Genomic DNA, 17,452 nt, shown 5'->3' with positions numbered 1-17,452 from the left:
TATAATCCAAACGCGGTATAAAGTACAAAACATAGGTTAGATTTTAAACTCATTGTTTATTTGAATTAGATTTCCAACACATAATAGAAATTTCTCAATTAAATCATAGAATTTTTAAGATGTAGCTGATAGTTATTTTGTTTCCCAAAATTATTTATCAGGATGTATCAAAGTATTATATTCAATAACATCTTTAAAGATAATGAAAGGTTTTATCGTCTAATCAACTTATTTTGAGATTGTTTAAATGTTGTACATATGATTATGTTACCATTGTAAACATCAGGTAAAACTCAAAATGTATGTTAAGTTTAATTTACAAAATATTTAGACATTTTTAGACTTAATGATCCAATCTTAATTTTAGAAAACAGCTGATAACAAATTATTACAAAAGGGCAACATTGAATCATATGTTAAGTTAATTGTTTGTTTTTAAACATGTGTCAAGAGAAACTTTTACAATTGGCTGTACACTACAAACTTATATCCCCACCCTATTTTGGTGTAAAATCTAATTTTATTCATGCAAACAGTTAAAACACTATTATAATAACCATAATTTTAGACAAAATGTTAAAAATGTATTTGTATTTTATGTTATTTCCCATACTTTGATGTTATTTACATAAGAACCTTAAAACACTTATTCTAGTCATAAAAGAGCTGTTATGTTTCGAAGCAAAAGTATTCCAGTCAGTATAGTAGAAGTTATGCTTTTACAAATGTGATATTTTGTTAACCATTATAGAGTAGAGTATTTATTTATTTATATGTGAAACCAGGCATTCATTACACTTTTTCATTTTCCATGCATTCATTTAACAGCCTTTGTTTCATAGGAAAAGTATAATTTATTATTTTTGTATATATTGTAAAATTATATCTCAATGTTTGAATAAATATTTAATAAACATCTAGCCCATTGATTAATTTACTTAACTTCCTGTATAATTTTGGTGTAGGCCTTTTAATTTTGCCCTAGTTACCTATTATGGTTAACAATATGGGAGTTAATTTGTGGCGAGAACGCCGAGAACTATTCTAGCTGGTAACCAACCCTGGCTATTAGTCAAGTCATAGTAGCTGAAAACGATGCAAAGGAAAACCGAAACTCCTGCCAAGAAAGAATTACGTTCTGTGATTAAGACCTATGTGGCCTAAGGCATCAGCCGCTATTAAAATCTGTTACCTACAAATAGACTGTTGTCTATACGGAAAAGTAAATGTACATAAAAGTGACTTAGGAAGTTTACTGAAGGTCTTACACTATCACACGAGGCTAGTAACTGGTGATTTTCAGTTTCCATTGAGACAGATAAAAGTTTAGGAAACCTTACTTCCTGACCAGCTGAAAATAAACTATAGCTTGTAATCAGATCTGTGCACTGGACATAAAGGCAATCTCAAAAATGGCACACTTTTATTGATTTGACATTTACAGTAATCAACTGCACTCCTTTACTATCCCAGGGCCTGACCGTACAGCGAGATGAATGTTTACATTTTGTCACAATAAACATAAACAGTATCCAATTGACAGGTCAGATTATACACAATAAACTGCTACAGCTGATTTATTTGCACTGGCAGGTGGGCTCTCGTTCGAATAAAAAACATGCAGTATGAATGCTTTAAGCATCTAGCTATACGCCTCACTGACGCACGGCCATGGAGAGTTCCTTGTATTTGTATACGATACAACTCACAATCAGAAATTATTCCTGACGTTTAACCACATCAGAGGTAGAGGTAAGTGCTTACTGCTTACTGTGTTAAGTGGAGATGATTTATTATAAACAAAAATATGATAATTTTAATTGCCATAGTTCCAACTTGTTATCAATTTTTCAGTGGTGACTTCAATTAAATTTGAAAGCGAGAACCCTGTGACATAGCCATTTTAAGCTGAAAATTAAGGATGAAATTTGAAGAGTGAGTGTAGAATGTAGTGAGATGGTTTGGGTAGCCTTGTTAATGACTCAGACCAGCTGTTTCTTAGCCAGGAGCATTTATCAAGTACCATCTGGGAAATCAAACCATGAAATCTAAGCTAATCACTTTTCTCAGGATCAATTTTGTGACATTTGGTAACTACACGAGCACACATCACTACAGCTATATACTTCATAGATCTGTTCCACCAAATGGATATTGGCTTTGCTCCACATAAACAATATGGAAAGAACCATTCTTTTCTAACCACATTTGATTAATTTCTTACGTTGACAACTTCTTTGGAAAAAGACAAAGTTGAGGACTTCTAGTTTGAGTGGTCCTTTCAAATCAGCTCCAGAGGAGTAAGTTAACATGATTGAGACTCTGAACTCACCGTGTTAACTTATTTTGCTTGAGGCTGAACTACGGACAGTTTGATTCATCATGAGTTGCTGCATACAAGGCCTGACCGAGCGAGGATGATCACCACACACGCCTAATTTAGTCATCACTGCTGCAGCTGCGGTGGGGCATGCATTGACAATAGGCATACAACCGATATTAAATACATCCGATGACTATAAGCTTGGCCATTGACGAGGGCTTGTCACTGAGAGCGCCACCAGTTTACACCTCTACCTTTTCCACATTTGTACTGGAATGAGTTTTGTTAGAGGTAGTGTTATTTTAAGAAACAACACCACAAGACTTAAACCAGTGATGTAGTCGAAAATTTTCCTGTGTAATGCTCACTTTTGCCCAAATACTGACTCAAAAGTAGGACTCTTGGAAAAAGTGAAGTTTTTTTTTTAAGGGGGAGGAAGGAAAATGCTTTTACGCACAAAGGTAGCCACCCTGTAGTGTGAGACTCCTGAATTTATCACAGACTACTCACTAAAAAACCCCCTCTACTCTGTTGGACACAGACCTGGAATTGTTTGTCACATTACTTCAAGTCAGGCCAACATGTGACCTTGAGGGCTCTCACCTTTTCTGGCATTTATATACTTTATGACCTACTGTACACCGCATCCCGGTCAAGGTCGAGCTTCTTGGCGCAGAGAACTCCCTGGATGAAATGTGACACACAGGTCCATTGTCCTCACCATCCATCATCATTGGTATGACCTGTCCACCGACAGCAATCCTACTAACTGTTGAGCCTCCAGGCGGGGCCTTTCCCAATGCTCGCAGTGGAAAAAGGTATGTTCCACGTCATCGGGAATGCCTGGGCAGTATGTGCAATCGGATTACACGGCTTTGCCCATCCTGAACAGGTACGACCGGAAAAAGCCGTGTCCCGTCAGAAATTGGGTGAGGTAGAAGTCCACCTCTCCGTACCGCCGATTAACCCAAGGTTGGACTTGCTGTGTCAGTCCCCGTGTCTCCTGTTCCCAGCCCTCCTGCCACAGCTGGTAGGTGCGGGTGCGTTCCTCTGTTTGTGCCTGGTCCTACGCACAGTGCTGATAAATTGCCTTTCTCTCCGCAGCCAAAAGTTTGACGGGGATGACTCCAGCAACCACCAGGACGGCGGGTTCGGACACTGTTCGGTAGGCGGATGCAACTCTTAGTGCTGCCTGACGCTGCACTCGGACGAGTCGCATCCTATATACCTCCTTATTGAGAGCGTCTGCCCACACCTCCGCACCATACAAGAGTATGGACTGGACAGAAGACATTAACAGTCATCTACGGCTGCACCTAGGCCCTCCGACATTGGCCATCAACCGGCTAAGAGAGGAAACCACCCTAGCAGCCTTGTCCGCCGTACGGAATATCTGATCCCACCAGCAAAGCTTGCTGTCCACCATAACCCCAAGGTACTTGGCAGAACGAACGGTCTGGACTTCGACAGCCCCTACCCTCAACGGCATGATAGTGTAAATCCGTTATTTTGTTAATATCACGATCTCAGTTTTGCTCAAAGCGAGCGAGAGACCGTGGTCTGCCACCCATGCGTTTATGGTACGTATAACTCTGTTCAGCTTTAGCTGAGCCAGCTCAACGCTACGTGCAGCTATCAAAACTGCAATGTCGGCTGCGTACCCAACCAAAACAGTTTCCTCAGGCATTTCAGACCTCAGAAGGCTGTCATACACGACATTCCAGAGGTATGGAACTTTCGGCAGCACCAGAAGTGACACTCATCGTACGTGGGCCTTCTGTAGTGTCATACATGAGGAGGCGGAACCGGAGATAATCCTCTATGATATGCATGAGGTATGCCGGAACGTGGAAGGTGTTATCCAGCGCATCCAGCATACCGTTTCGCACATCGAGTGTTATGAGCAGCACAACCCTACGAGAGTAGTGGTTAAAATCCTCAGCTCTCATCACGGCTTGTTTCACCTCCTCGACAGCGTCAACCGTAGATCAGTGTCGCCCCATCCTGAATTCATACTGACGAGGGGACAGGCCCCCCGCAGCGACCACGACTGAATTAAGCCGGGAACGGATCAACTTCTCGAGGACTTTGCCAGCTGTATCCAACATACACAGAGGTCTGTAAGAGGATGGCAGGTCTGGGTCTCCCTTCCCCTTCCCAACAAGCACAAGCCTAGCTGTTTTCGAGCACGAGGGGAAAACTTCTTTGGCTAAGCAGGTGTTGTTCATGCGCAAAAGGATCAAGGGGTTGGTAGTCAAAACCTTCTTGAGGACTTTGCCGGGTACCCCATCGGGTCCAGGAGCCTTATTTTTCTTCAGGGATAGGACGGACGCCTCCATCTCTCCAAGACTGAAAAGTGGTACGTCATCCACCCTTCCGAAATCCCGCTTGAAAAAAGCGGAGTAGGATCCACATATATCCACTCTACACTACTGACATAATTACTCGCTTGCAAAGACTTGTCTCCTAGGTTACAGTATACAGCAACGTTTTAGTTATTCTTATCAAGAACTATTAGCGTATTATTTATTTGTATGATAATGTATTGTTATGTTACTGTTAAAAGAATTGGGAAACAATTATTCACAGTGTTTGTTTAGGTATATGGTAAAATTTGTGTTTTGCATTAAAATAAACTTACATTCCAAAGACACTCTTCACATGAATCTATAAACTCTTCAACAACAGTTGTTAACATTGGTAACCTAGAAAAAAGGGACATAAAACAAGTGCTGTAAACAAATGTATCAACATTTTGAAGAAAAATTTCTGATGTAAACACTATAATATTTGTGCAATATTTAAATTGTTTCAAAACAAAACTATCTGTAATCTGCTGTTTAAAACACAAGCTGTAAATTCCAGTAATTGTGGCTAAGTATAACTTAACAAAATAAATGGCAGGAAATAATATCTTATTTGTGTTGAAAACCGCTTTGCTTGAGCTACGGGTTGACCAGTGTTGTTAGTGCGACGGTGTGGGTCTAATCGTTCAAATAATCTAAAGCGTTGTCTCTACGGTCAAGAAACAGGAGCAGAGATTGAAGTTCCAAATTCCATTTTGATCAGATCAAATTTGCGGATTAGGATTATTCTGAAAGGTGAGAGAAAAATATGTATTTAGAAAATAAAAACCACAATTTGAACATAAATTACACTCAGGATGCTTTACAAACAATTTATTACTTGGAATTGAGCCAAATTCGATGAAAAGGCCATAGTTCAAGTTTTCACAGCATGTTTGGGAACCTCCAAGATAAATGTGCCATGGGGGCTGAAGTACACTAACACAATATGAAAATTACATCTCTCTAAACGTATCAACAAGGCAAACGTAGCCTCAACTTCAATCCACAGCCTTTCTGTGACAACTGACGATTGACAAAGGTCACTACAGTAAAAACATTATGTGGTTGGACAGGAGGTAATTCAAACATACCACAGTTTATAGCATGTAAACATCAGCATTTCTTGAGAATCTGTCCTATACTTCGATCACAAAATCTAGGCGGTTTTAGACGAAGAAATCTCTCCACAGATTAGCTACCACAGCTGACGTTTGTCAAACAGTCAATTAGCGGCAATAACTAAGCCAAAAAATTGTAGAGGAACTTTCCCTCAAACCTCCTACATTTTGTGAACACAGTTTAGGCACATACATTAAAGCCTTTATTATCCAACTTTTAGTGATATAACTGTGGCGGCTAGGGCTAGCACATAAGACTCTCGTACGCCCCTTGCCCCATCCCCCACCCTACCATTAACAATATTATTTCTTTTAATCAAACTACAATTGCCAGTAGTAAAAACAATATTATATCATTTAAGTATATGAAAAACTACATAATTTAATTCATATTGACTGAAGTTCGCTATTGTAGCTAATATTACGGAACGGCGTGGACAGTGGCTGAACCCTAGCTGCACCGCATGTAGGCATATGGTAAAAAGATCGAACAGTGCTGCAAGTGCCATGACGTCAGTGTAGTGGTTACGAAATTGCGCGCGCACACATGAACCAGTGCAGCCAACAAAATCTGAATATTCTGCATCGCTCTTGCTATGGAGGTGCTCACCGGTTTTTATATCATCTAAACATTATAAACTATCTAAGAAACTGAACTAACCTCAACCAGTTGTTATTACCATAATGCTACAACACAACAATGCTTTGACAAATTATTACTGGCTAAACAGAAGTTACACTGCGCAAAATACGCTACTACCGAAGTGTTAAACAACCAGATGATAGATGCTTTTCTACATTAAAACTCTTAATTTGGATTGGACCAATAAAAACCCGTTAAGTAGGTATTGAAATTAAAATGCTTTTTTACTTCTCAATATGAGGGATACATAGCACACTATAGTACAACAACTTAAGTTATTTTAAAAACTTAAAAGGTAAAATATAGTAAAACAAAGTTATCTTGAAGGTACAGCAGCTTCTTTTCGTGCTGCATCTTGAAGGAGTTGTGTGTCAACCTCGTCAGCAGGAAGCTGTACGTATCGGACTACAGAGCCTCGGATAAAACAGTTCTTGGTAGATATCTGGAAAAAAAGATAATAGTTAGTCAACACCGAACCAATCTTGAATACTACAGTAGACAGAGTACTGTACCTACTTAAACCTAAAGAAAGAAAATCAAGCTTTGATTCTCATAACAGAACGTTTCTGGGACGATTAAGCGAACTAAAAATCGCGATGTCAACGATTATGATGTCCCTGAAACTGCGGGAGACAATGATGATGTCTCAGCGACAGTGCAAGATGTACACGATTTTGTCGCGATCAAAAAAGTAGATGATGATGTCGCTGGGACCATAGATGTTGATTATTTTAATTTGGCGTTATAACAGATTGTAGTTCTAAAGACTTAGTGATGAATTCATACCACGTCAATTTTATGATAATTAAAGCTAACACTAACCTTTTACTGACAACTACATCTTAAAAACTATAACACACAAATAATACTAATAATCATAATGATACTCAATGAAATACCTAATATATAATAAATGATTCTCAGAAGAATTTATAAACATGAAATGACTTATTTATTCATAACGTACATATAATAACTCAAAGAATTCAAAACTGTAATGAATATTTAAAGCCAGGGATGTTAAACACTAACAAATGTTTTATGACTTTATGCCTATTCTCATTTCTCATGATTTCAATAACTTCAGCATTTTTCCAATACGGGAGTCTTGGGATAATAAAGAGATCACAAGACTAAACCAAGCCTGAGATTGCCTGGGTTCCAGGGAACTCAGAACACAAAGAGAACGAAACAGCTGACGTCCTAGCCAGGAAGGGAGTGGCAGTACAACTCACAGGACCAGTACCCTACTTTACATAATAATAATGGTTCCCCCATCTGCAGATGGTTTCCCTTTTCATACAAACCATGAAAGTACCTTTTACTTTCCACTTTTCCTCAATGCACTGACGGAACCAAAGTACAAGCATGGAAGGCATATAGATCCTTAAGAAGGGAGTTATCAGTTAGGCTACTAACTGGGCTGAGTACAATAAGAGAACACCTTTGAACCATTGGAAGATCACAGACCAAAGCAGTTTCTGTGAAAAAGAGGTGGGAACCTTAGAACACGTCTCAATCCAACAGCTAGATTGAAAGGTGCTACTTTTAAGCCTTAGGAGATAAGAGCAATGGTTGTTCCAACTGTTTGGATTCGTGCCAGAAACATAGGTTGTCGGATTGAGCAGGGGTGTAAGAAAGATCAAAAGGTCAAAGTAGCTGGGATTACTCCCCCCCCCCCTCCTTCAAATAAGAGCAATCGCAAAAGAAGTATTATACAGAGGCTAAATCAGGATGTTACCGCGGCCACCGTATTCATTCTCTACGACTCACCTGGAATCCAAAATCAACTAGTTAGAGAATCAACGTATCAAACTTATCAAGAAACTCAAGTTTAACAGGATGAAGGCTCCAAAACAGAATGTGTTAAAAGCACACATGTAACTAATATGCACTGAGATGAGGTTGTTCTAATTCAATCACACAAACGTGAACCATTTATCTATGTTTTTAAATTATTTACGGCCGAAACAGATCAAGCAACTAATTTGACAATGTGCTGTAGTATGTAATCCTAGTTCAAAATAGTTCACTGATGCATTGTCAGATGCTACCACCTACTGCCTGTGTCATGACAAGCGGATCTGGTAAAACCGTAGGCAGCGATGTTTTATATGTGACAAGAAAGGCTCGTCAAACCGCCTTGAAGGGTTAAATAATAATGGTGGGTATAATTTGTAACACAAACTTTATACAAAGGCCTTATGTATATAGAAATCACTAAAAATATCTTATAATAGATCAGTATTCAGATCCATAGTTAATGTCAGTAAAAAAGGTGAAGGTACCATGTGGGGATACTTGTCTGGATCCGTGACGCTGATATCTGTGAGCTTGATGTTGAGGTACTGGTCCACCGAGTGTAGGGTGCCGCATATACTGTGGAATAAAATAACTCTGTTAAATTACATCATAAAACATTAGTCCGAAATGGCTCTACATCTACTCTACACAGGTTATCAATGAAACAACAAACATTAACACTACGTTAAGACCAAGTTTGGGGTGTGTTAGTGACCATGGAAGCATTATTTCAAAAAGCGGATATTGTTTGTTTAATAGTATCATTTCCTTTGGATATCCAGAGTGAATAGGCTAGGTTTCACCACACACTCTTCTTTGTCACTTTGATTTATGAAAAAAATCCAACAAGGAAACGCTGTCTTACTTACCGGACAGATACATCATGCTCAACGGTTAAACTTACAAAAATAATCAGTATAAAATATCAGCGGCCCCTAGGCACATGTAAACTTGGCCGTAAACGTCATTTCAGACTTTTAACAAATTGAGTAATACGGCAACGAGTGTTACTGTCATTGCGGGAGACGACCATGGTATCACTGAGATTGAAAAGTATGGTCATGAGTATAATTGCAATCGCAGAAAACCATCACGGTTTTGCGGATACTACAAGCTGTGTCAACGAGTGTTGCCGTAAATGCGGAAAACTAACTTATTACACAGTGTTGCCAAAAGAGGCCACATGTGTTAATGTGATTGCAAAAAGATTATCATTAGCCTATAGCCTACTGGCTTTCTGCGGGACAGAAAAAATCCGCTTGTGGCCCGTGGGTTATAGGTTGGAAGCCCCTTGAGCACGGCGATGACCAGTCTTTCATGAATGGGCAACAGACCCCATAAACCAAAGATTTTTAAAAATAATACTAATTTAACCTACCATTTAACCTAAAAAAATAACCTAAATGCCTTATTACACTTAAGGTCTAGTATTTACCTGAGATCATTTTTCAACTCCACGACAACATCCTTTCCAACCAAGGATTTGAAAAATGAATAGAAAAGCTGAAACAAAAACACAAAATTGGATAAGTTTAAACTCTTATTTGGCATGCTAGACTACATTTTCTAATTTTCACCCTAACTGTAGCTCTCTTTTTATATTATTACTTTTTGTATTGTCCAGTGGTCAAAAACTTGCCCAAAAATATGTATTGTACTTTGTGATATGACAAGGACTACGTTGTCGTGATTTCAATAAGGTGAGTGATGCCCAACAAACAATTATCATACTGAAGTATTGACCTCACCTAATATACCATGTCGTTTAGGAACAAAAATATGTAATGTACAAACTTCTCTATTTTAACCCCATGCTGTAAATAAAACATGTGATTGGAATTTCTTATATTTGTTTTGATTTTCTGTTCATATATTGTTGTTATTTCGTCACCAGCATGGCAACCCATGTGGCTCATATTAACTTGTTTATAATTTTTAAATTCTTTTTTCGTCTGTATAAGTTAGTTGAGCCTATTTTAATTTATAAAGGGATTCTGCACATCTACAAAAAAATATCTTTTTAACAGTATGCGTTAATTTTTCCCAACGATGCGCACAAGTTAAAAAAAAAGTTTTTAAAGAAACACGCTTGCCTATTGGCGTTTTCCTTCTACACAGACAAGTCTAAATCAGCCTAAGAGGAATTTGTACAACCAGGCTGTTAAATAGTAAAATATAACGATCCTTATGCCGCTATGTTGTCTCATCCACACTTTCTCACGAACTATTCTTGGAATACCACCAGGCTCTATAGGCTAACATTTTTCCAGAGAAGGTAAAAAAATTAACATCTTCTGCTTTACGGCAGTAATCTGGGACAACCTAGCAAAAAGGCCACTGTACTTGCTGGACGAGCTTAGTAAAAAACCCCTAGGAATAATTAGAGAACCCCAAGCCTAATACGGACATGTATTACCATGTTTTGGTTTCCTCATTAGTCTAAGTAATTTAAATGAAACTCTTTTCCTATACAACTTATGTAGGCCTATGTTTTTAAATCCAAACAAATTGATGCAATATATCCGTGATTGTAACTCATCGATGAAGGAGACAAGTAGGCCTATCAATGAAATATCAAGTATCAAGGCTAGCATTATACAAAAACCGGCACGTAAGATTTAGGTAAACAGGAGCCCAAACTTATAGAGAAGTAAGTTAAGACATCAATTAGCCTACCTAACTTGCATTTTTTTACAGCAGCAGCAAGCTATATAATTTAAGGCCACGTTGTCTGAGCTGCGATTAGCGATACTAGCTGCGATCCTGGCTGTTTAGATAATACAGTAGAACCTCTGTAATCCGAACGTCCACTAATCCGAATGCCTCATTGCTGTACTCTATACACAGTACAGTAGTTCTTTATTGTATACTGTATTTATTGATATACGCACCGTAATTATTTCAATTGTAATGTAGAGTCCTGTTTATTCTCTATGTTTACTACTGTATCAAATAAACACTGTATTTTACTTTATAAAACATTTTTCACTTTTCCCTAGCTATTGTTAAGTAAAAACAACAACAATATGTTCTGTAATCAGAACTATTCAATAGTCCAAACTACCCCCGGTCCCAATTAATTCGGATTAAAGAGGTTCTACTGTACTGACGTACTCTCTTAATGGGTTAATGGGCCTCTGTTTACGTTGAAGCTGGACTGTTAATCACTTTGGGTCCCAACCATCGATGAGAGCCAGCAATAATAACTCAGTCCTTTTTCTCAGCTAGTAACTTATTGCGATTCCCACCATGGATGCAGATAAATTAATTAGGCCCCTAGGCCTAGCAAGTTTTTACGAGACAAGCATTATGGGACAAGTGTGATAAAAATCACCCAAATAGATTAGTTTAGGACAAGTTGTGAATCTGCAGAGTCAAATCGCTTGTGAATTGAATACAAATACAGTAGGCCTACCTAATGATCTGATGGATAGATGTATAACTGAATGAGTTAAGTTATTCCTAATACAGGGTGTTTTTAAAAGAATGCCGGGATTTCAAACGGTCGTTGCTGGGTGACTATTCAAGATAACTTAACGATTTAAACGTAAAATTGAAGGGAAAAGAACAACGTTTTTTCTCAGTCTTTCATACAATTCGGAATGATTTAATAAAATTCATATTTTCATCAATCTTATTCTTATATGAGCGTAAAACTGGCAAAGTCTATACGCTTAGGGCGATCGGCGGGTTTATCTGATGTCTTAACTGAATCTTTTTCAGAACAAAGACTCTATCTTTTATACAGGGTGTCTCAGACCACCCGGCCGGCTTGTATAGCTCCAATATGAAAGCAAATGGAAACCTAATTGCAACTGGAACCCCCTATTTTGACCCCAAGGAATTCAGCTAAATTATTTTCAACCCCAAAAAAGCACCCCAAAGGGCAGATTTTGGGGGGTGGGGGTGGTTTTTGGGAAATTTTCAAATGTAAAGGGGGGTCGTGTTATACCTCTTTTTAAAGGTCCTTTAGTCCTGAGTATTTTAGTGGAAAAAGATTTAAATTATCTTCATCCCTATTTACAGGGTGTTCAAAAACGTACAAAAAATAGACCCTTGAACTACTTTTCACTGTAAAGAGGTGGAATTTTGTGGGGGGTTCAAATTTTGATAACACTTTAATTAATAAATGAGCTTTCAAAAACTCTGGTTTCAACCCTTTTGCTATCTTTTTACTTATGTTACGCATTTTCAAACTTTTTGAAGTTTCAAAAGCTGTTATCTCAAAAATTTCAAATGGCAACATGGGTTTCATTACAAACCCCATTGTAGCCCTTGAAATTTGCTAAATTTTTTGTATTTAATGTTTTTTGGTATCTTCATTGGTTAAAGAGATATAACGAAATTAGTGTATTTTAATGTTTTATTAAATGGTATTCAAAGTGTTTGCTGTTGTAAATGTACACTTCTAGGTCTCAATTAAAACTAATTATGTTAAAAAATTAAAATATTACCACGATTGTTAAACTTGGAGGATTAATAAAGGAAAAAACACAACTGCAAATATTCTTAGTTATTTTACAATTACAAAGTTCTAATAGTGCTTTGAATGAATACTGTCTATAAATGCTACTGGTAAATAAAAAAAATCATCATGAAATCAATGAGCGTGTGCATGAAACTGGTCACGTTTGATTAGATAAATCAAATTATAAGGAACTTACTGGATTTGTACGAGAGGTGAATGCACCTGCGGTAGTAAAACAGCAATACAGTACCATAATAGTGGAGAAGAAGTACTACATGCATAACAAAGTTGGGGTTTGCATGGAACAAAATGGAAGGCAATTTAAGCATTTGTAGAAGTCCATCAGTATGTAGGCTATTAATGCTGATTCAAACAAATTATTCATTCAAAGAACTATTAGAGCCATGGAATTGTAAAATAACTAAGAACATTTGCAGTTGTGTTCTTTCCTTTATCAATCTTCCAAGATCAACAATCTGAGTACTATTTTATTTTTTTAGACAAGATTTGTTTTAATTGAGACCTAGAGGTGTACATTTGCCACAGTAAACACTTTGAATACCATTTAATAAACCATTAAAATACACTAATTTCGTTATATCTCTTTAACCAATGAAGATACCAAAAAACATTAAATACAAAAATTATAGAAAATTTTAAGGGCTACAATGTGGTTTGTAATTAAACCCATGTTGCCATTTGAAATTTTTGAGATAACAGCTTTTGAAACTTCAAAAAGTTTGAAAATGCGTAACATAAGTAAAAATATAGCAAAAGGGTTGAAACCAGAGTTTTTTGAAATCTCATTTAGCAATTAAAGTGTTATCAAAATTTGAACCCCCCACAAAATTCCACTTCTTTACAGTGAAAAGTAGTTCAAAGGGCTATTTTTTGTACGTTTTTGAACACCCTGTAAATAGGGATGAAGATAATTTAAATCTTTTTCCACTAAAATACTCAGGACTAAAGGACCTTTAAAAAGAGGTATAACACGACCCCCCTTTACATTTGAAAATTTCCCAAAAACCACCCCCACCCCCCAAAATCTGCACTTTGGGGTGCTTTTTTGGGGTTGAAAATAATTTAGCTGAATTCCTTGGGGTCAAAATAGGGGGTTCCAGTTGCAATTAGGTTTCCATTTGCTATCATATTGGAGCTATACAAGCCGGCCGGGTGGTCTGAGACACCCTGTAGATAACATCATAAAGTGACCAATTTAGGTTTGTTAAACTGAAAACTTTGTCGGGCAATCGATTTTTTCGGGCTTCTGATGCAGAATTGTAGGATTCCTTCGACCATGTCATCGCTTGTTTTTAGCCGGCTAGGAATGTCTTTTCAAAACATTTTGGTTTCACGAAACTCATTAAACCAGTTTTAAGTTTCTTTATCATCAATTAGATTTTAATTTAGTTTAATTTAGCAATGGATATAAACTCTCCGAACTACAGATTACAATCTGTGCCTTCTGTTGCGCCGTAAACGTAGTACTGGCGACTGGCGTCAGGCATATGAGTCACAATAGCGGCCTATCACCCCGCAACTGTTTTACGCATGCCAAGGTCAAAGATTCCTCCCTTGCTACACGGGATACAAAACTTAGTTATTTTAGCTTCAATTTGACGTAGAAAACGTTTAGTTACATTGAATAGTATCCAAGCAATTACCATTTAAAATCCCAGCATTCTTTTAAAAACACCCTGTATTTTACACCCTTATTGAATGACCATTGTAGGCTATTTGATGCTAAAATTAAGCTTACTATTCTGCAGAATATACAAACTCATTTTCAATTCAGGAACTCACAAATCAACTTTTCAGTGTGAGTGTCGCAGCTCAGACTTCAACAGCCAATTACAGCAGAGCGCTACTCTCCACTACTACATAGCATCCCTGCTCTCATTGTTGCTACGATCGTTTATCGCAGCTCCGACATGAACGCGGCTGCCTAAATCAGGCCAAAAATGTCACCGTGCCTTTCACTGTAGATAGCCTATCCTTGTACCGTAAGTTGGGACCATAGACTTGGAAGTCATATGTTTTAACTAACTGCAATCCCACCTCCCTTTACTTTATGAGTAGGCCTAACTTAGGAATTAATTCAACTTACCTATACATAATACTGTAGGCTACACAGTAACGAAGTAGGCGGTAATTATTGCGACGAACGTGACCATGGGAACCTATATAGATTTATATATCACCAGAAACTAGATTTTTAGCTGAAAATAACGGTGCAAAAATGTTTCTGCGCTCAAAAATATTAACGGAGTTACGGCTGTTTTAAGTTTTATTTACCTTTGTAAGTCAACTGACTAGTCTATTTTAATTGACGATATTTCCTCACTAGAAACTTGATATTTTAACTATCAAATTTATGTAAATTGTAAGTGATTTTAAGTAAATATAAGACTCACACTAACAATCAATAGGTTAATTAACGCAACTTATTAATTTCGGCATAATGAACGTTCGGGAAACAAGATAGCTAAGCTGTACACAGCTTACTTACTTAAGTGAAATGGTTAGTGGCGGATGATGGATTTGATCATGATTGATTTGATCATGATGGATTTGATAAAATCCAGTTCCAGTAATCCTATCCACTCCACAAAATAGGCCAACATTGTTACTTTAACCATGTAGCTTTTATGCCCTTTTAAATCCTTGCTGCAAGCATTTTTGAAATCGTTTTTTTTGTTGTGTTTAACACACTATTTTAATGGCACAACAACTGCCTGTGTGTAATATAAATTATCAACTCGGACTCGGTTCACTATAACCTACACTTTACCTTCCTAATCTAACCTAACTTCAAAACACTCAAGTTAATACAGTCACGAATCCGCATAAGCCCGAGTTGCCTTCCACACATGCCTAGAAATAAAATCATTCTGAAATAGGCCTAAGTTATTCAGTTATTCAGTTGTTTCTTAGATTTTTGTAGCACATGTACTTTAAATGACTTGACTGGCTTATTTTTATTCTCTTCTCTTCAATTTTTATATTTTCATTTTCATTTCAGGTTCAGTAGGCCTATAGTTCTACAAGTAACAGTTAGGCATGGTCCGTTCCGTAATTCCGTAATGTTGCAAGCAGTAGCATACTAGAATAGAAGGTAGATAGAGGAAATCAAAACGAAAAATTATCTTATAAGTTAGGGCCTACCTTAGTTAATATTCGTGGCCTCGGAGACACTTTTATCTCCAATCACTGTTATTTCCAGGTAAAAAGTGAGTCTTCTACTTGAATTACTTATAGGCCTAATTAACGTAATATATCAAGTACCTATTTGGAAAGAACATATCATAGGCTTAGGCCTACAAATAGGTTCAAAGGTCAAAAAACAAAGTACCGGTAGCCTAAATAAAACTTAAAACAGCCGTAACTCCGTTAATATTTGAGTGCGCGGAAAAATTTTTGCACCATTATTTTCAGCTAAAAATCTAGTTTCTAGTGATATATAAATCTATATAGGCCTAGGTTCCTATGGTCACGTTCGTCGCAATAAGTACCAATTAGGCTGTAGCCTAAGGCCTAACAGTAGCCTAATCCAGATGCAAGATACAACTGGCTGCTAATGACAGGTAGGTTTAGGCCTATTACTTTCACATACGTCTGTGTAAAACATCTAACTTACTTCACAACTAAATTACACTAGGATAAAGAATTAATTTACAAATCTACAGCAACCAGTGTATATCTAGGCTAGGGTTTGGACATCTGCAAAACATTAGGTCATTGTTAAATAATTACTAATCATACGTAACTTACCATGTTTGAAAATTATATTCTTTCACCTTTCAGCAACAACACTCAGTCAACATTAAGTTTAAATCTGTAATATAATCTCAATCTGTATAAATAATGGACCGGTTAATTTAACGACGTTAACCTCAAACGATTACAACAATAAAGGAAACGTTTGACAAACGAAACGAAACGAAAAAGAATAATAGAAATGATCACAGAAGAAGAAAAAGCAAAGGAGCTACTTTTTTTACCTGGATAATGTCTTGCTTGTTCACTGGATAGGTAACTGCACAAATGTCTTGGAGTAAACAGAGTCAGGTCATTGATTATGATCTGGAACAAATTTATTCCTTTAAGATTCGATTCTTAAATACCAAGACGTGATTGAGCCATGCGAACGAGCTCATCTTGAAAATTAAGAAGTTAAACGGGGCAAGGCCCGCGGGTACAGCTAGTGAACTATATTGAAAACCCAACGTTTAAGTTGTGGCCAAATTTTAAATCAAATTCGTCGTAGTTGATGTGAGCCACCGACAGATCTAAATTACCAATTCCTGTCGAATACGCGATGGTTTTTACCAAGCCAATCTGATATGGAATGACTTATTACGATCTATAGCAACTTTTATGACCCATAAACTATTTCAGCAACAAAAAATAAGAACATATAATTTAGACACTAGTCATTCCGTGATTGTCACACAACTACATTCATTTTAAAAATTGCGACAGCTGGTCCACATAGATGGGATGTCTACTTACTACTTACTTACTTAGTATGTAGGCATCCAATAATATTCTAGTATTCAAACGTTTTATTGGGCCATTTGAAAACAACGTGGTTAACAATCGAGATACACATGTGTAAATATGTAGCACTATCTTCTTTGTCAATTATCATCACGGCCGCCTTTAACTCCAGGCCGCGGCCTTCGAATTGGCAACGTCACAAGTGGTGTTGTAACAGCTGTTTAGTTTGGCAGCAGCTAATGGTATTTG

At 37.2% G+C, this 17,452-nt stretch overlaps 1 protein-coding gene across 1 annotated transcript; it reads right to left on the bottom strand.

Moving 5' to 3' along the window:
• Window positions 1-6,631: 6,631 nt before the first annotated feature.
• Window positions 6,632-16,616, bottom strand: LOC128995141 (U6 snRNA-associated Sm-like protein LSm2). The gene is made up of 4 exons (XM_054420052.1): window positions 16,475-16,616; window positions 9,671-9,738; window positions 8,721-8,811; window positions 6,632-6,874 (listed from the first exon to the last, which is right to left on the bottom strand). Exons 1-4 carry the CDS (start codon window positions 16,475-16,477, stop codon window positions 6,749-6,751), a joined length of 288 nt encoding a protein of 95 aa, XP_054276027.1. The 5' UTR covers window positions 16,478-16,616; the 3' UTR covers window positions 6,632-6,748.
• Window positions 16,617-17,452: the final 836 nt, after the last annotated feature.

The sequence above is a fragment of the Macrosteles quadrilineatus genome, unplaced genomic scaffold (genome assembly GCF_028750875.1).
Source record: "Macrosteles quadrilineatus isolate MER2022 unplaced genomic scaffold, UCM_ALF_1.0 Scaffold_5__1_contigs__length_97177068, whole genome shotgun sequence".
Lineage (NCBI taxonomy): Eukaryota > Metazoa > Arthropoda > Insecta > Hemiptera > Cicadellidae > Macrosteles > Macrosteles quadrilineatus.
The sequence above is the reverse complement of the archived record's forward strand: the minus strand, read 5'-3'. Positions and strand labels throughout refer to the sequence as shown.